The 18597-nt window shown below is 44.7% G+C and overlaps 8 protein-coding genes across 8 annotated transcripts; 6 read left to right on the forward strand and 2 right to left on the reverse strand.

Moving 5' to 3' along the window:
- The first annotated feature begins 1046 nt into the window (after positions 1-1046).
- On the forward strand, positions 1047-2434 carry ASPWEDRAFT_183932 (zinc-dependent alcohol dehydrogenase). Its single transcript, XM_040832003.1, has 3 exons — positions 1047-1818; positions 1880-2240; positions 2315-2434. The coding sequence occupies exons 1-3, from the start codon at positions 1168-1170 to the stop codon at positions 2362-2364; spliced, it is 1062 nt and encodes a 353-aa protein (XP_040689629.1). The 5' UTR covers positions 1047-1167; the 3' UTR covers positions 2365-2434.
- A 1245-nt stretch (positions 2435-3679) lies between these two features.
- On the forward strand, positions 3680-4855 carry ASPWEDRAFT_111381 (zinc-dependent alcohol dehydrogenase family protein; the record flags this gene model as incomplete). The annotated part of the gene is made up of 3 exons (XM_040828245.1): positions 3680-4532; positions 4589-4684; positions 4767-4855. The coding sequence occupies 3 exons, from the start codon at positions 3680-3682 to the stop codon at positions 4853-4855; spliced, it is 1038 nt and encodes a 345-aa protein (XP_040689630.1).
- Positions 4856-6669: 1814 nt separating this feature from the next.
- ASPWEDRAFT_172739 (putative pyridine nucleotide-disulfide oxidoreductase) lies at positions 6670-8343 on the forward strand (the record flags this gene model as incomplete). Its single annotated transcript, XM_040830967.1, has 1 exon — positions 6670-8343. One exon carries the CDS (start codon positions 6670-6672, stop codon positions 8341-8343), a length of 1674 nt encoding a protein of 557 aa, XP_040689631.1.
- Positions 8344-10519: 2176 nt separating this feature from the next.
- ASPWEDRAFT_109541 (alpha-keto acid decarboxylase family protein) lies at positions 10520-12457 on the reverse strand (the record flags this gene model as incomplete). Its single annotated transcript, XM_040828092.1, has 5 exons — positions 10520-10609; positions 10664-10877; positions 10929-12159; positions 12220-12300; positions 12349-12457. The coding sequence occupies 5 exons, from the start codon at positions 12455-12457 to the stop codon at positions 10520-10522; spliced, it is 1725 nt and encodes a 574-aa protein (XP_040689632.1).
- Positions 12458-12954: 497 nt separating this feature from the next.
- ASPWEDRAFT_41181 (uncharacterized protein) lies at positions 12955-14083 on the forward strand. The gene is made up of 2 exons (XM_040835493.1): positions 12955-13964; positions 14041-14083. Exon 1 carries the CDS (start codon positions 13176-13178, stop codon positions 13734-13736), a length of 561 nt encoding a protein of 186 aa, XP_040689633.1. The 5' UTR covers positions 12955-13175; the 3' UTR covers positions 13737-13964; positions 14041-14083.
- On the reverse strand, positions 13824-15180 carry ASPWEDRAFT_172742 (uncharacterized protein; the record flags this gene model as incomplete). The annotated part of the gene is made up of 5 exons (XM_040830968.1): positions 13824-13964; positions 14041-14627; positions 14699-14838; positions 14908-15037; positions 15093-15180. The coding sequence occupies 5 exons, from the start codon at positions 15178-15180 to the stop codon at positions 13824-13826; spliced, it is 1086 nt and encodes a 361-aa protein (XP_040689634.1).
- Positions 15181-15609: 429 nt separating this feature from the next.
- On the forward strand, positions 15610-17283 carry ASPWEDRAFT_41183 (uncharacterized protein). Its single transcript, XM_040835494.1, has one exon. It carries the CDS (start codon positions 15760-15762, stop codon positions 17074-17076), a length of 1317 nt encoding a protein of 438 aa, XP_040689635.1. The 5' UTR covers positions 15610-15759; the 3' UTR covers positions 17077-17283.
- A 242-nt stretch (positions 17284-17525) lies between these two features.
- ASPWEDRAFT_41184 (uncharacterized protein) lies at positions 17526-18505 on the forward strand. Its single transcript, XM_040835495.1, has one exon. The coding sequence runs from the start codon at positions 17573-17575 to the stop codon at positions 18263-18265; it is 693 nt and encodes a 230-aa protein (XP_040689636.1). The 5' UTR covers positions 17526-17572; the 3' UTR covers positions 18266-18505.
- The last annotated feature ends 92 nt before the right edge of the window (positions 18506-18597 follow it).

An 18597-nucleotide genomic window follows, 5' to 3' on the forward strand; every position in this document is an offset into this window, starting at 1 on the left:
TTAAAACTAACCAACCAGGTTGATGGGTTGATGAGTCACTGCCTACATAAACCTGAGAGGTCATCATAACTCCCACTTCTGCCAAAGGCGTCGCAACGATCCTCTCGCGCTGTCACATCCTCAATATCAAAATTTTCATCCGCGGTGTGGGCCATTTACCCTCCCATATCCACCGGCAATAATAGCCGGGTTATTATTTCCATACAAGCATCCAATCAGGTCAAACTAACAGAAAATAAATCAACGGCGGTGTTAGATTAGGTCTTTAAACGTTAGACATATGAAAGATTCCTAGCGCTCATGGTCGCTGTTGCTGGTGGGGGAATCCCTAAATCCCTACCTTAACAAATGCCAGATTTCTTGCTAGGAAGGGGGATTTCTTCCACGTGATTGTGGTGGCGAATTTTTCAAATTATATGGTATTCTAGTCCTATTCATTGTGATATTCTCTAGCTTCTTAGTTTCCATTTATCCCAGAGCGGAAAAAGTTCTTCATTGGTCTGTACGATATTTTAAAAGGAGAGACGAAGAAGGACCATTGAATACATGGCAAAGATCAAGGAGCCATTCTTGTTACTAGCAATTCTCCTAGATAGTCGTACAAGATCCTTCACAGTGCTCCACTGCAGGAGTCACCTTGATACTGCAAAGCTAGTTTCATCAAATTTCCAAATATCATATTCACGTGTCCCATGCTTTTGAAAGGTGGCCTGTATAACATGGGACAACTTTGTTGTGATACTTGGATGCTCAAGGAAAGAATTCAACTATCGCCCACTATCGCTAAAGTGTGTTATTGAACACATAGATTAAAAGCAGCATTGCGGTATAAAAAATGACCCCCCGGTGTAAGGATCTAGATTTGTCCTTGGAAGTTTAATTGGGAGCTTAAAAAGTCTACATCTCAGCTATTAATTATCAGTCGTATGATACTTTGAACAATGAAGTCATGATGAACATCACATAATGGTGAACTCAGCGTAGCTGCTTAAGCTGGTTGAAGCTGGTCCCCAGCCTTCATATCATTTTGTGCGTTATTCTCATTGCTGATGGATAGCTAATGAGCAGCTACATATATACAAATCTATAGCTCAGTAATTCTTTCCACTGTTACCTTCTTGGCAAACACGAACTTTTTCTGTTAATATACCTAGCTCATCAGATATCATGGACATACCTAGCAAGCAGTGGGCACAAGTCATTGAGAAACCCGCCACGGACGTTATCTACAAGCAGATACCCGTGCAGCATCCCGGTCCAGATGAAGTTTTAGTCAATATCAAATACTCTGGTGTCTGTCATACAGATTTGCATGCTATGAAGGGTGACTGGCCGCTGAAGTCCAAATCGCCTCTTGTAGGCGGCCACGAAGGGGCCGGCGTAGTGGTCTCCAAGGGTAACCTGGTCACTGAAATTGACATTGGCGACCTCGCCGGTGTAAAATGGCTTAACGGATCATGCCTTACATGCGAGTTCTGCCGTCAGTCAGATGAGCCACTTTGTCCCACAGCCTTGCTATCTGGATATACAGTCGATGGGACCTTCCAGCAGTATTGTGTTGCGAAGGCTAAGCATGTGTCTAAGCTTCCTAAGGAGACACCTTTGGATACCGTTGCCCCCATCTTATGCGCTGGTATCACCGTCTATAAAGGTTTGAAGGAATCGGGTGCACGGGCCGGACAAACAGTTGCGATTGTTGGTGCTGGGGGTGGGCTGGGATCCCTTGCACAGCAGTATGCAAAGGCTATGGGACTCAGAGTGATTGCTATTGATAGTGGTGAAGATAAAAGGAAAGAGTGCCAGGAGATGGGCGCTGAAGTACGCTTCATCAAATATCACTGATGTCATTTTAGCATTGCTAATGGAATATGCTTTTTAGGTGTTTATTGATTTTCGCAAAAGTAGAGATCTTGATCTTGTTAATGCCGTTAAAGCTGCTACATCTGACAGGCTTGGGCCACATGCTGTGCTTTTACTTGCTGCCTCAGAGTTGCCATTCCAGCAGGCAACGAGCTATGTGAGACCTCATGGAACTATTGTCGCCATAGGCATGCCAGCTCACGCTTACCTGAAAGCCCCCGTCTTCAATACAGTTGTCCGGATGATCAACATCAAGGGAAGCTATGTCGGCAACAGGCAGGATGGCTATGAAGCAATTGATTTTTTTACACGGGGTCTCATTCATGCCCCAGTCAAGGTCGTGCCACTTTCTGACTTGGGCGAGGTGTACAAGCTGATGGGTGAGTTCCCTTTCTATACCTCCTTTCTAGTTCTAGATATTCGAGTAGAGAACATGCACTCACTAGAAAATCAGAGCAAGAGGAAATTGTCGGCCGCTACGTCTTGAAAATGCCACAGGGATGAGCTCAAGTGGTTCCACTACAGCACCCTAAGTGCAAGTTCTTATCAATAGTACTTTTATTGTAGTTTCCTCACAAAAAAAATCATGAAATAAATGAATGTATGGATTCGGATTTTGTTTTTGAGTAGATGTCCAGGTGGATACCGTCATGTAGAGGCCGGAAGTGATAATTCCTCGAGGTTCACCATTACTACTGTATTTCTACCTACTATCTAATATACGTGTCAATAGTAGCATATCGCAAATATAATCTTACGAGAATATGTAAAAGAGTCACATATCAGTAATATGGAAGGTAATGCACGCATTATAGAATTTTTTTAAGTAGATTGTGGAACTTCTCATTTAACCATCTTGTATAAAGACATAAGAAGCTGTATCCGGTCCACAATAATGGATGATAAAAATTCAAACTACAGGGCCAGGATCTGTGAAGAAACCAATTTCATTACTCGACCTCGACTTTGAATTTCTTGGTGTCTGGATTTGCAGCAGTCTTGGGAACAGTCAGGTCTTTGTGACACATAATTACCATAGTTTTCCAGAAGCCGGCTAATACCGGAGATCCCCCCTCTGTGCATGAGTGGTTGCATAGACATGTCGCAGTGATACGAGAGTCACAAGTATTTTTGGGATATTAATCTTTGCCTTCTGATCCTGGTCGCTAATCAACTTAATCATTGGCAAAGGGAGATTGAAGCATGAAGGCATTATGTATGTTTCTCAGATGGGTGTTCAATCTACAACGATGTCTGGAACTATATTTTGCTTAAACCTTAGATGGCCGTGGAACGATCGGAGCTATACGTGTCAGCTTGCCGTCATGTTTCATGAGTACTCTTTATGGCCGCTTGGCCCATTACACAGTATTGATCATCACATTTAGGCACGTTGTGGTGGTATCTCAGCCCATTACACAATACTGATGGCATGTAGGTATATTGCCGTGGGGTCGATGTTTTAATCATTGAATCCAATTCTAATGTGTGTGAAAACAATAATTCCTATATCTAGGGTATTGTTTGAGATATTCAACCAATATTATTGGAAAAAGCATGATGATTCCACTACGACTCGGTCCATGCAAACCAAAGAGGATCTCCGCCATCTTAGGTCCACTATACGCTCACTCGAGATCTGCAGCGCGATTGACTGGTCATTCCAAAATGAGCAATTACAGATCGCTTTCTTCAGATCTGGGTGATGGTCGAAATTACAGTCATCTTAAGGTGAGGTGTATCCACGAACTCTGAAAAAGGAAAAAGTAAAACCCCACATATATGACTTATTTTACTACAGTCCGAGACAAAAAAAAGAATGAATGGGTTGGTGTACACCGCGGCGAACACTGTCGAAATACAGGATCGACCTATACCTCAAATCGAATGCCCGACGGATGCAGTTGTTAAGATGATGCACAGTTCAATATGTGGAACTGATCTTCATATCCTCAAAGGGCATGTACCAACCGTAGACCACGGGCGAATCCTGGGTCACGAAGGTGTTGGTACAATTGTTTCTCTGGGGTCTAATGTTGATGGGTTTTTCATTGGCGACATCGTCCTAATCTCTTGCATAACAGCATGTGGGGTATGCCCTGCTTGTACCAAAGGTTTACGTTCCCACTGCGGTAGTGGTGGCTGGATACTAGGCAATGTTATTGATGGGACACAAGCAGAATATGTGCGTATTCCTCAGGCAGCTGCATCGCTGTACAAGATTCCAGGAAACATTGATTCTGCAGCGTGTGTTGCACTGTCTGATGCTTTCCCAACTGGATTGGAGTGCGGCGCTATGAATTCTCAAGCGCAACCCGGTAATTCAGTTGCTATTGTTGGGGCTGGACCTGTTGGCCTGTCGGCCATGTTGACAGCGAAACTATACAGTCCCGCCACACTAGTTGTGATTGATGTCGATGAGAGCAGACTAGATCACGCGAGGAAGCTTGGTGCAGATATCGTGATCAATCCTCAAGCATCTGACGCCATGGAAACCCTGGATTCCATCAATGAAGGGCAGGGATTTGACTCGGTTATCGAAGCAGTAGGAAGCTCAGAATCCTTTGAGATGTGCCAAAAATTGGTCGCTCCTGGAGGTTCAATAGCGAATATTGGGGTTCATGGCCAGAAGGTCGATCTTTACCTTAACGAGCTTTGGGACCATAACATTAGTGAGTAACAAAATCACTCTTCCACATTGAGTTGAAAAACTAAGTCATAACTCCAGGCATCAAAACGCGATTGGTGGACACCACAACTATTCCAACACTTTTGCGACTGTGCCGAACAGGCCGCCTCAATCCTTCTGCTATATTCACGCATCGTAAGGCCCTCTTGTAATTGATATTTGATTCTCTTGCACGCATAGTATATCACCAGTTCTACCAAACTAACCACTTCAACAGACTATCCCTTTTCGGAGATTTCGACGGCTTATGAGAAATTCGGTAATGCGAAACAGGAGAAAACGTTAAAAGTTTCAATTAAATTCTAGTCAAAATGATGGCTCTATGGCCCTATCTCGCCATGTTCAGCTGAGCAAGGCTCTACCCTAGAGGGTCTCCTGGTCTACTTTTTGCCTTATGGAGATACTCCCTGGAAACTAGTGAAAGATTTCCCAGACGTTACTATTCATAACCTAGCCCAGTTGAGACTTTGGGTTACGTGAATGGAATTTTATGGTTTTTTTGGAGAGTTTCCTCCACCGAAAGTGAGGTGTAATTAATGATATTAAATATTCCACCCTACGCAAATTCCGTCAATGCAATCAATTTTTCTATTTAAAACTCATCACGAGATAAAGTGATCAGATAGAGCGATGCGAAACTAGATGGACTAAGCTGATCCTCAAAAATGTCGTCGGGAAATACGGAGCCGATTTCTCAGATCGCAATAATTACTCTGCTGTAAGCAGTAGATAGTTGTGTATGAATACAATCAGTAGTTCCAACTCTCCTAGCACAATCTGGTGAAGTCGACACCTGAGGTGAATAATCCATTCGCCTACAGCTCATGCTATACTGATGTTTTCTTTCAGTGACAGGTAGGGCATCTGCTTGACCAGAGAGGCACTTGCATGGATGCTACAACCATAGCTACACTTGTTTATTACTAATGCTGGATATGGAACAGACTACTCCGAGTAGAAGTCAAGCAGAAGCCTTTAATTTTACAGTTTCTGATTCTACAGTAAGCAAGAGAATTCATAAAGAAACTCCAATCCTTTATTACTTCTAACAATTGAATTGTCCGTAGCTATATAAAATGAATTTTTAATTTTTTGCTGGGGAAACTCTTTACTCACACTTGATTTTATTATTAACAAGTCACTGTATTCCCTCATTAAAAAAACAGAAGCTTCATTGTATAATAATTATCATAGAGAACAAAGTGGTTGAATGTTAATGTTATTATCTTTCACCGTTACACATGAATGCACATGAATCTGCAAACTGTTTCTTGCAGATTAAGAAGTAATCATCTGCTTCTGAAATATGCCCTCTTAAATAGAAATCACTAGGCCAGAACTGTTAGAAGCAGCCGAAGCACAACCAAGACATGAGGTCAGGGGCTTCACCCCTTGGATCTAATCATCAGAAACTTAGTCTCATAAAAGCTTTGCAGATTCACAATGCAGGTGTAACTCACCTCTCTTGTAAGAAAGGTTGGAGTTTGACTATTTGATAAAGCCCTAATTTTTGAGAAAATAATTGGGAGTACTCCAGAAGAAAGTCCTTGGACAGAGCGGGCGGTAGCTTTGATGAGTCTGGAGACATTCTCCCAGTCGGCTCTTCAAACTCGTGAATATAAGGAGAAGTGCCATAAACAGGTAACATGTATTGATGTGGTGGGGATTCCATTTTTCCTTCTGGCCTCAAATAAAATTGTTGGTATGAGGCTTCTATAGAATTTTGTATTCACTATTCATATTAATACGTTTTATATTGATGGACTTCGTGTTCAGGGGCGCGGCATCATCAAAACACTTCGTCATGAATATGTGCCTATTCAAAAGTAACCCAGGTCTCTGAGGCCTAGAACAGTCTAAGGAGATCTATTTTATCTCAGGTGATAATAATAATAATAATAATGTTGGTGTCACATACAATACTAAAGGCCTAGACCCCATCGATTACTCAAGGATGAAATCATCTGGTAGCAGAAATCTAATCTTAATCAGCTCCACTTGGGGATGATCATGTGTCTCGTGATCACTAATCCAAATGCCAAAAAGCTTAAATGCCCCATCCTTCGCTAATGAGGGATTCACCAAACCAAATCTCTTTTCCACTTTCCTTTCTCTGTACTATGGATACCCAAGAGCCCCTTAAGATTGTTATTGTTGGCGGTGTTGGTGGAGGCATGGCTGCGGCAGTGCGAGCGCGCCGCATGAATGAGATGGCTTCAATAACTATCGTAGAGAAAGGCGAATATATAAGCTATGCGAACTCTGGTGTTCCATATGTTCTAGGAGGATTGATTACAACGGACACAACTCTTGTTTTACAGACAGCTGCCGGATTGAAGGCCCGTTTCAATATCGACGTGTGTGTTAATACAGAGCTCCTCGCTATTTCGCGCAACAAACATGTGATTGAAGTACAGGATTTAAATACAGACACCGTATATTCTCTCCCATACGACAAGCTCATTCTGTCACAAGGAGCAGAGCCTCTACGGCCCCAAATAGAGGGTATCGATTCACCGAATATTTTCACGCTCCAAACTTTATCAGATTCGTATGCAATCAGAAATCACGTTGTGAAACACGAATGTCGCCGTGCAGCTATCATTGGAGGCGGTTTTATAGGTCTGAAAGCTGCTGAGAACCTATATAACCTTGGCCTACAGATTACTGTCATAGAGTCAAACAACCATGTCTTCCCCTTGTTTGACAGGGATATGGCCGAACTCCTACACACGGAACTGAGGCGACAAAAGGTGCAGCTATATCTCAATAGGAAGATAGAGCAGCTGGATAGGACAGAAGATGGTTATGTCTGCAATATAATCCTTGATGATGGCTCAACAGTATCTGCTGATCTAGTAGTGACAGCTACTGGCATTAAGGCCCAGACATCTGTGGCAAGGGAGGCTGGTCTGGCAATTGGCAAAAATGGGGTTTCAGTGAATGTATTCATGCAATCCTCTGACATGGACATATATGCGATTGGAGATATGGTTGAAACAGAGCATCAGATTGCCCATAGACCTCAGATCCTTGCGCTGGCAGGACCAGCCAATAGGCAAGGTCGTCTTGCCGCAGATCATATTTTCGGAATCGCCTCACCTTATCGTGGGAATGTGGGCACCTTTCTCTCCAAAGTCTTTAATCTCACAGCTGGTATCACCGGACTCTCAATCGAGGGCTTGCGTGAGATAGGCTATTCACCCTTATGGATCACCGTTCATCTGCCAGATCACGCTGGGTACTATCCCTTATCTTCACAGATGACGCTTCGCATTGCTTTTGAGCCATTCACTGGACGACTTCTTGGTGCGCAATCAATCGGTCGATTAGGAGTGGATAAGCGGATTGATGTTCTTTCGACAGCTCTACAGGCAGGAATGTCTGTGTTCGACCTGGAGCATTTGGAGCTCTCCTATGCACCACAGTATGGCTCGGCAAAGGACCCGGTGAATATGGCAGGATTTGTGGGCAGCAATTTGCTTCGTGGACTGGTGGATATTTTCTATCCAGGGGAGTTCCAAAACATGCCCCGGGACTGGCAGATTCTTGATGTGCGACCTTCAGAAGACTATATGCGAGGCCATGCTCCGTCTGCAATCAATATACCCATCGACTCTCTTCGAGATAATATTTCAAGACTTGATAAGTCTCGCCCGGTCATTATTTACAGCAGAGTAGGCTATTACGGCTATATTGCCTATCGGATCCTAAAGCAGACCGGGTATAAAGCAGCAAATCTGGACGGAGGCTATGAATTATTTGCCAAAGGCGCGTTCCACCCTCCCACTTGATCCTTTCCGGTCTTGCAACTTCCGGACGATACTTTGCTAAGTTGAATCCTCTTTCTTCATACTAAAAGAAGATCAAAGGCGCCACGACAGTGGACCCGGACTAGAAATTAAACTACCACCAACCAACTAGTCTAGAAGATCAGTCCGGGAGACAGGAGTAGAATTCCATGTGATACTCCTATGGCAAATAATTTCAGTAAGCCTCAGAATAACAATAACTATGTGTATCTTCTTGATTAATTTGTTCTGCACAAATATTCAGATATTCTGGAAGATGTGAAGAGAGCCCGGTAAGCGTAAGCCTAAATTAATTGGTATGGAGAGACATGTCATGCCGCTTGCAAAGAATTTTCGGTACCATGGCTTATTATCAGTATCAAAGCCTGGAATCTAGCTCTGAATCATGCCAGCAAAATGTGAACCTTCTATTATAGTACTTGCCGTGGTTTGTGAAAGCAAAGTAACACAAGGGTATGTTTGCACCTCAACACTCTTATATATATCCTTGAAGGATTCAAAAATAAAATAGGCTGGAAGAATTTCTTAGCCTCTGTTCAAGGGCCATTATACAATATTATAACAGATTTATACTGCCCTCCATAAGTGGTAGGCGCTGAAACTGAAGAATAATTCTATCTACTAAGCATTTATCTATCATAATTCTATACTATCCAGTGAGCCATCTATATCTCCCACCTAACACAATGCCACTAATACTAGTTTAGTTAGTTATACATCCTATAATGGGCAAGCCCAGACACAGCCACTATCCAAGTCTTACTATTCTGCGTCTCTATATACAGCAGATATTCCACAGCCTAGTTCGATAATAAGCTTGTTTATTTTAGATATACCAATAATACCTCTATAAGTTAATGAATATATAAACCTCTGCCTTCAAGGCCGTAACTACGAAAAGGGGGTGACGTTGGGTAGCAAAAAACCAAAGACACATTGTCTTGAAAGGTTAACCAAGCTATCCCGCCCTGTAGGAGTATCAAAATGAAGTCGAAGAGCAGCAGGAGCAAGATACCTACAGCCTCCGCGTCTCGGAAAAAACAGTAAATCGGCTAACCCTCTTTTCGTAATTTGCATTTTCTGGTATAATTTGTTCCTTCCAGCTCCCTTTTTAGTGCAAGGGCGCGGCCGTATAGAAATGGCTATGGTGAAGCCTTTTATCCTGTTGTGTTATCGATACACGATGTATTTGTGATTCGAAGCAAAAATGACCTAGAGATACTATCAGTGGCTTGAAAGAGATACTCCACCGGTTGTCACTTCATACCATTTATGAATGGTCAAATTAAGATATCGTGGTCAATGTTCTAGGTTTCTTTGCTCCAGCCACCACGCTTTTGCCACAGTCCAAATTGCCTTGAATCGTAGACCGGAATGGCCAAATGTAAAGCACAAAGGTTAGGTGCCATCTGTTTCGACCTAGAACTCCACGATGTCACGAAAGCATCAACGACTACTAGAACAGAAAACTTTTTGGATGAATGTTGGCAGTTGCTATAGTACGAGTGTATAGCTTTTACTCACCCGTTCGAACCTATTGTCTACAAGACACTTGCTACCTGCGCCCTTTAAATCATGTAACTCTGGCTTATCTATTTGGGGTCTATTTTCATAAAATATGGATACCAATTTCTTACAACGCTGTAAGTACATACATATCTTGATGATAAATTACTGGTCTTTCTAATTAGTGATTGAGGGGATTAGAAATGAGTATTACCGTTATTAATATAGTAAGAGATATAACTATCTGATATAATTAATACAAGAATTTAGTTTGCATTCTAATTATTACTTATTCTATATAGTCTAGTTATTACTAGTTGTTATTGTAGGTTTAAAAAAAAGTGAATTGGGTCACTGGTACAAATTCAGGATGTGTTAGTAGTTAAAAACAATACCAGCAATAACATAACAAAAGAAGCCCCAGAAAACGATTGGAAAGGTTATTGAACCCTAGTGTTTATGAACACGTTGGCGATAGTTGGGCCACCCTATACCATAGTGCTTCGTGACGTTCGTGTCAATCATAGTCTCCAAAAGTTCCTTCTTAGGTTGAAACTGATCTGATCAAAGCCACCGTACATCTTCCAATTAAGAGCCCAGCTTTATTGTTCTCCCTATCTTTTTTGCCAAAGTTATGAGTCATGATTTTTTGTTAAGCTTTTGCGTTCCTTTTAGCTGCAGCTTCTGCTGTCAGCTTGAGGGCCTTCGGAGCATCATCTGTGGGCATAAAAAGCTCCACAAGCTGAACTTGTTAGTCCTTCTGTGATCTTCATGCTCAAAGGCCTCCTCGACATACCTGAAAGTGAGGGGCTGAAGAGAATTGTGGGTTACTGAACAAAGAGTCAAGCTCGCCCTTCGTCTTTACTTGATAGGTGCTGTAGCGACTCTGAGAGTCTGCTCCGAAGGCCTCGACGAGGGAGCCATGTTGCCAGGTCTGAATATCGTTATATGGCTTACCCCAACCGTGGATATATCTTTCAATTGTATATCCGTTGTTGCAAATGACAAATCTACCGTTGTTAGTAATGGAATTGCCGGTGATCTCCCCAGGTTATTCTGACATGATGGGGTTAAGGTTTTCTCGAAGCATTGTACTTATCTCCTGTGCCGTCATTTGAAAACTGCCGTCTCCTGCAAAGAGGATCACTCGTCGATGATCAGCACCCTTGGTAGCCAACAATGCCCCTAAACAGGCACCGATAGAATAGCCGATGCTGCCCCACAGAACCTGACTGATTGCCGTTACGCCTTTGGGAAACCTAGTCTCCCAGATACCAAAGTTGGCAGTGCCTGTTTCGGTGATGATAACATCACCTGGTTGCAGCCAATTACTCACAGCTGGCCATAACCAGGAGTGAGTGATAGGGGCACTCAGTGCACTGACTGGGCTTCCAGGTGGGGTCTGGGTGAGAGGTGTGTGTACAGATGGGACATTCAAACTCCCCATCTTCTCCATCACCTTCTGCAGAACACCCCTCATCCTGATCCCAGAGTACTCTGAATACCTCACTCGAACATGTTCAGTATCAAAGTCAATTGTATTCAATTGGCTGGTCCTGTAAGAAAACCCTGTCGTATTGAAGTCAGATTTGAGGGGTCCAATGCTGAGGATCAGGTCCGACGATTCCACCCTTTCACGAACGCCTTCATTAGAACCATCGCCTGCATAGACACCGCCGAAGTTGGGCAGTGTCTCATCCACTGCTCCCTTTCCCATGGGGGCGACAAATGTCGGCAATCCTGATTTTTGGACCAAAGCATGAACCACATCAACCGCGCTGTGACGGATAGCACCTGCATCAATCAACAGAACTGGATCTTTGGCGGAGTGCAGGTATCTGAGCACCACATCAACAACATAGTCTTCTTTCTCCAGGTCATTCAAAGGGTCGTTGAGGTCTACAGATTGCTTCAGTCTCTCACCCTCCACCTTTTCTTGCACCATGTCCGTGGGTAAAGCAATATAAACAGGCCGGCTTTGAACCCAGCATTCACGTAAAGCGTGGTCAATGAGTGTTGGGGCAGTCATTGTGTCAGTGATCTTAACTGTTGCGGTGGACAGCTGTGCACTCATATTCATGAAAACATTATAATCACCATTCCCAAGGGTATGGTGAAGCAACATGCTGTTTCTCTGGGATGAGGTACTCGGCTGGCCAACAATATGGATAACTGGTACATGTTCGGAGTATGCCCCGGCAATAGCATTGAGCGCTGAAAGTTCCCCGACACCAAAGGTGGTGATGATTGCTGAGATCCCCTTAACCCGAGCATATGCATCTGCCGAATACCCTAGAGTAAAACAGTTAGGTTTAACTCATGACTGAATATAAGACTCGTGAATTGACTGACCAGCATTCAACTCATTGCAGTTTCCAACCCATCTGAGACCAGCCGCAGGAAGATAGTCCAGGGCCAGCAGGTTATAATCACCTGCGATCTTCATTAGAGCGAAACGAGTACCGAAATAGGATCATGTACCAGGGACCCCTTGAATTTCCCGGATACCCAGTTGGTACAGCCGTGCGAAAAGGTAGTGGCCAATATCAACTGGGGATTTCAACGCCGAAGTACGAATATCCGAGGACATTTTGCAATGGGTTTAATGGTTTCCGCAGCGTCACAACTGACCAAGATTGGCAGCGCGCTATGTGATCAACACTCACACTTTATTATAAGTCGCGGTTGACTACCATATGTGTTTCTGTTGCATGGGATGAAGTGACCGTTTATAAACGAAGCCGAGCCAAGTCTACGGAAAGGTACCATACCACCTGAGAGGGGAGGGGCATCATCCTGCGGGACTGGGTGCTTGACCCCTGGTTTGCTCTTTCAGTCCAGGCCTTTGCTGTTGCTTTGTACATCTGAAATGATGAGCGAGTCACGATGAAGTCAGCGTTCTTATACTCCTTCTGCCGTCTTGCTGTCTATCTGGACAATTTTCTACAGCCCGATATGGTTCGCTGATGAGATGGTGTCTCGACCCGTTTGGCCTTTCCAACTCCGGTCGCCTTAACGTGCCCATTTAGAATGTAAAAACAGACAGAATCATGATTTTGTCCTTATGCCCCCATTGAACCATTCATGATGGAGCTCTATCTGGATGATTAGGTACCCAGTGTCATCCTGCTTCCCAGGAGTAGAGCACTCTTGGTCTCACTTTTCCTTATCTTCTAAACAATTCTACCACAGCTACTTAAGCACAGGGAAGGCATAAAGAAAAAGCCACTGTCCACTAAATAAGAGACCAATAAGTTGTATCGATAATTCGGCTTTCTTATTCCGATCAACATATCTATGCCACAACGATGGCTCCCCCGCCAACATCACATGATACCGCGCATCTCATTAGCCCGAAAGAAAAGCACCGCTATCAGTCATTTAAATTCAAGCAGTATGCCGACTTCGCTCAGACGATTTTCATCGCTGCGACCATCGCCAGCACCATCGCACTATCCAAGTCATATGAGGCCTCCAGCAAAAGTACTCTCGAGGAGGACGGGATCATTTTAGCATGGGCCAGCGCCCTCTTAGTGACCAGCATCGCAGGTTCCGTTATCCTTGTTGCGAGCGCGAAGCTCGAGCTTGCATTTTATCTGCTTCAAATGCAGTCGCTTGTCGTCAGCCTCTTTGTGCTTGTCGCGTTTTATCTTCTTCTGGCGACACCTTCATTCCGGCAACAGTATACCGGCCCGTTTTTGTTCGCGACAGTGTGCTACTGGATTGTTGTCGTATTGCTGGTGTGCCTGATAATTGATGTACTAGTACAGTATGTCTCGGGACGAGGGGATGGGTTAGATTTGTGGGGAGTCCACTGGCGGAGGAAAAGTCGGATTATGGGCGTTTATCAGGGTGATCAGGATATGTGACTGATGAAGGGAGAGCCACGCATGTATTCGAAGTTATTCAATGGCACCGTCCTGTTTGCTTTCTGTATTTGCAGGTATTTTTCAAGCCTACAAGCACGATGACAGCCACCGCTGAATAACTTTGCTGCTCTCAAACTCTTTCCGATCCCCAAGCATTAAATCCAGTACCGGAGCAACATGCCCTTCTCCTACCACCGTGACCGTTTCCGTATTATAGGGGTTTGCGGCCTGCCAAACAAGTTAGTATACCCAGTCCTCCATAGTGGTAAGTTTGTGCGAATGCCACGGCTAAAGCAAGACATACCGCAAGAATCCTGGCAAACGCATGGTGAGAATCGACCATGATATCATCCTCGCCGGACAGTAGTAGTAACCGACGTGCATTTAGGTCTGTCCACCACTCCAGTGGTGCGCTGAGAGGTTCATTGTAATTGTCCGAAGGCATGTCTCCCAGAAAGTGTCTAGCATGGGTGCTGTTAGGAAGGAGCGGAACACAGTCCTTGTCTTTATTCCTCTCAATAGATGGCCATGTCTGGTCAAACGTCACCCAAGGGCATAACATCAGCGCGCCAGCAAACGGTTCGTCTGGGACGAACCCCGCCGAGATCTCAGGATGAGGATGTGCGATATGTGACAGAATCCCGAGGACCAGATTTCCACCAGCGGAGTCGCCTCCAATCACGATATTCCTGGCGACCTTAGACTCTTCCTCAATCAGAAACCGTAATACCTCGAGCCCTTCGAGGAGCTGGATGGGATACTGCGCGTGGGGGGCCAGTGAATACGATGGAACAAAGATGGCAAAATCCTTGCCTAACAGGCGCAACGCATCAACGATGTTGTGCAAGAATTCAAAATAGGCTGGATGGGCAGGTGCATAATAGTTTCCCCCTGTGGATTTCTGGTAAGCTGTTGCTCGTGGTAACGTTCTGTGAGGGCAAGTCAAGGCTAGGTAGTCATACCGTGAAACCATACCAAGACATTCGCAGCATGATGGCTTCCGACCCAATGGCCTTTGCCAGTCTCACCCCATAATGCCGTTCGTGGCTCAACACCTCTCGATGCTGCAAAGCTTTCGTAGGCGGCGGCAGTGGTGCTAGATCTAGGTCATAACGTACGCTGTCAGAGAAGCAATCTCACGTCAGAAGATAAAGGGTCCGTAGCTACGCACTGTATCTGTCGCATGGTGAGACTCGATGCGAGCTGCCGCAGAGCTGCATGTGTCACATAAGTTCGGTATGAACTTGAGACATTCTCCCCGCAAAATGGAAACCTCACGGCGGCGGAAATACCTATCGCCACTGTATGCAAGTTAGAGCTGCGCTTGCGCGGCTGTTCCTAGGTGGGAACACTTACAGGCCGTGAGTAATTTCCAGGTCAGGTCCACGCACTCCAGAAAGGTGAGGCTAGTGGGATATGATAGCCTGTTTGCGTTGTAAGACATTGTTGAGGAACTGGCAGTGAATCGCAGGATCAGGTGAAACGAAGAGTGCACTTGAGCCGGATCGTAGTGGCAAACCATGTTAAAAATCCAGGTTTCTTGGCTTAGAGATCTATGTGTTCATGATCCTTCATCCATGGTTCACTTAAACATTTGCGGAGATGCAGTTGCCTATAAAATTGCTCAACGCTACTAGAATGGGATTATATAGTTTAGACTAACTACAGGCAGTAATATCTCTTGGTTATTACCAGTTCATCTGGGGAATTTCAGCTATAGAACTGATGTTCTTTCCAGTGGTTAAAAATAGCTTACCTTGGTGAAGTTTAAACTTTAAATAAATCAGCAGACATCACAAAGTCATTGACTTAAAGATGCGTCATTGCGAGATAGCCAGCATAGGTAATTATGGATTTAACATATGAATGCAGCCTTTTAAAAGATAACATGCGCAAATTCATCCCACTACTCATCAAGCCAGCTTTCGATTATGTGCTATGATTACAACATCCGTATCCATCATGCTCTATAAGCTTGTTATGGTTTAAATAATTACACACAGAACATCATTTTTGCTCCACAATGCCACAGAGTGGGAACCATGCAACAGTGTTCAAAGAAAAGCTGCATCTGAAAAAGAACCCCCCTAGCCTATCCCGCCAGCCGCCAAATGTGCTTCTCACCAATGGCCGTTTCCCTGTCTCCCTGGACCTTGCTAGGCAGTTGAATCTTGCAGGATACAACGTGTACTGTGTAGATCCTATGCGCTATCATGTATGTCGATTCTCCCGAATGGTGAAAGCAAGCAAGACAGTACCACCACCACGTTCCGACCCTGAGGGGTATATCAAAGCAGTGAGCGAAGCAGTCCGATCATGGGAAATCCAATTTATCATCCCCGTACACGAGGAAGAGTTTTGTCTTGCGGAATCTAAGGACCCGACGATCCTGGCACGGTTGTACGCTCCTCCCTGGGAAAATATCATGCTTTTGCATAGCAAATGGGAGTTTTCCAGACTCATGCAGGCGTTTGGGCTTGATGTGCCGATGGCATACCTTTGCGAGAGTATGGATGATATCCAAAAGCTTGATCAAAGTATAGAATGGGCTGTGAAACCTGTTTTTGGGCGGGCAAGTACAAATGTCCACCATCTTCGACCCGGGGACCCTCCTCCCTCCATCCAAGTTAGCAAGCAGGCCCGGTACATCGCCCAAGAATGGGTTCGCGGAACGCGCTATTGCTCATATAGTGTATTTGATCATGGGTCCTTGCGGGCACATGGTGTCTACCCTGTGCTTGAAACGATTGACGGCAGCTCATGTGTTTACTTTGAGGCCTGCAGCCATCCAGGAATCAGGGAATATGTGGAGCGGCTCGCCGCATGTTTATTCCCGTTACACGGACAGATCGGGCTGGACTTTGTCGAGACTGAAGACAGGCTTGTAACCATCGACTGCAATCCTCGCGCAACCAGTGGCATCCACCTTTGGACGGGAACTCCATATTTGGCGCGGGCAATGGTGGGCAGGCTCGGCGCCGGGTCTATCAACCCGCCATTTATAAACCCTGACCGGGGAGTGAAGACACAAGTCTTACCGGGAATGTTGATGTGGGAGCATAGGAGGGTGAACATGAAACGCTATTTAAAGCACCTTTGGAGGCTGATACGAGCGCGCGATGTTATATGGAAGTGGACAGATTTCATGCCGTCTCTTGCATCCCCATTTTTGCTGTCGTACTATTATAAATTATGTTGGCGGCATCATTTGACTTTGCCCGAGCTGTTTCAGTGGGACCTAATATGGGAACCAACGGACGAACTACTAGAGAAGGTGGGAACCCTCAGGCAGAGGGTGCTGGGGGGTCAGGGGCATATAGAAGATGGTCACGCGGGGTAACTTTTCTCATCTGCTTTCGCATGAAGTGTTTGCATACCATGCCAATTGTTCAATTATATCATATAATAGAAGGGGCTACCAGTGTTAAGCGCAGTTGGTTCCTCTTCCAATGTCATTTCTGATATACATTGTAACTTGGTTTGTGCATGTCCTGTTTTAGGAATAGATAGATTTGTGGGTGCGTGACAAATATTAGGAACTGTTTACCAAAGCAAAAGAGCGTCATAAACTGTGTAGATGATTCTCTCGATAGATGAATCGAGATTGTCTTGACCATGGGTCGGTCCCGCAGTTGTCCATGCGATGAAGTGCGGAGAATAGAGCAAACACATTGTGTCATCATACTTACGCCAGACATTTCCATGTGAATATGACAGTAGGTATGACAAGCTGATCTGTGTTTACCAACCATGTAAGATATATAATCGCACATATGAAGCAGGGAATCCAAGTTACCAGAGGAGAAGACATATCATAATATTTACATTTCTTGAAAATGGATTCCCACCGTAGTAAAATTCCCCGGCAGCTTTTTCATGTTATTCTCACCACCAGCCACCTGAAGAAAAATCCAAATAACCTGGTCGAGAGCGTCCGGGTTCCAGGAACATACACCTCTCTTCCAGCTGCAAAAGCGGCTGCCCATAGTTGTCTCTTTGACGCGGGGTACGAGCGGGACTGGTTCGATGTCTATGAGACGAACACGGATGTTTTCGAATACAGCAGCCTCCACGAGAGAACAGGGCTAGCCGTCCTCGCAGTGGCAAATGATGGAACAACGTTTCGAGTTCGTATCAACACAACGCCCAACACAAGAGGCCTGAGTAGCGATCTTCCGGATAACCGGGTGACCACGCCCTTGTACTATGTTATTCAGGCTGATGCTGAGTACGATGCCGATGAAGGAAGCGCCATTCGTGATGTGATCATTGAGAAAATCTTTGAATCCTATGAAGAGGCCGAAGCGTTTGCGCGTACTGCACTACTATCCGAAGAAGATGGCATCACTAAAGAAGACTTTGCTGAATATCATGAGGCAGTGGCAAACGAGAAGGATTGCGGATATGGGGAGAATGTCCTTGTCCACGCCGTCTCGGACTATGGTGTCAATTATCTGATTAGTGTCATTAAGAACCAAGTGTTGGAGGCTACCCACTTGGCCGAGGCATCTATGAGGATATCTTTCTGACGCGCGGCAGCAGATCGACAAAATTGTAACGAGAGATGAATGTGGTGTTATTGCCAAAACTGCAGTTTTGTTCTAATCGTTTTCGCCAGCCTGCTTCTCGAGTCGGTGGCTGAGAATGTTTCAACCCTAGCGCTCTGGTTCGCTTTCGTTTCATGTTATTTAATTGATTGGTCATTATATTTGTGGGTTCTAAGTAATAATATAATTGTTGTGATATGAGGTTTATGTAGATCAGGAATTAAGCCATATCATCAGAATTAACTCCCGCATTGTCTATACGAAGAATGAAATTGAGGGTGAGGGCATTAGGTGCTTCAGACAATGAATGAAGC

Source organism: Aspergillus wentii (genome assembly GCF_001890725.1).
Source record: "Aspergillus wentii DTO 134E9 unplaced genomic scaffold ASPWEscaffold_4, whole genome shotgun sequence".
Classification (NCBI taxonomy): Eukaryota; Fungi; Ascomycota; class Eurotiomycetes; order Eurotiales; family Aspergillaceae; genus Aspergillus; species Aspergillus wentii.

Bases quoted from the DNA above. Each gene is read 5' to 3' on its own strand.
- ASPWEDRAFT_41183 (XM_040835494.1), top strand. From the start codon at position 15,760: ATGCCACAGAGTGGGAACCATGCAACAGTGTTCAAAGAAAAGCTGCAT.
- ASPWEDRAFT_41181 (XM_040835493.1), top strand. From the start codon at position 13,176: ATGGCTCCCCCGCCAACATCACATGATACCGCGCATCTCATTAGCCCG.
- ASPWEDRAFT_41184 (XM_040835495.1), top strand. From the start codon at position 17,573: ATGGATTCCCACCGTAGTAAAATTCCCCGGCAGCTTTTTCATGTTATT.
- ASPWEDRAFT_183932 (XM_040832003.1), top strand. From the start codon at position 1,168: ATGGACATACCTAGCAAGCAGTGGGCACAAGTCATTGAGAAACCCGCC. The intron at 1,819-1,879 runs GTACGCTTCATC...TATGCTTTTTAG, and splicing joins GCCAGGAGATGGGCGCTGAA to GTGTTTATTGATTTTCGCAA. The intron at 2,241-2,314 runs GTGAGTTCCCTT...CTAGAAAATCAG, and splicing joins CGAGGTGTACAAGCTGATGG to AGCAAGAGGAAATTGTCGGC.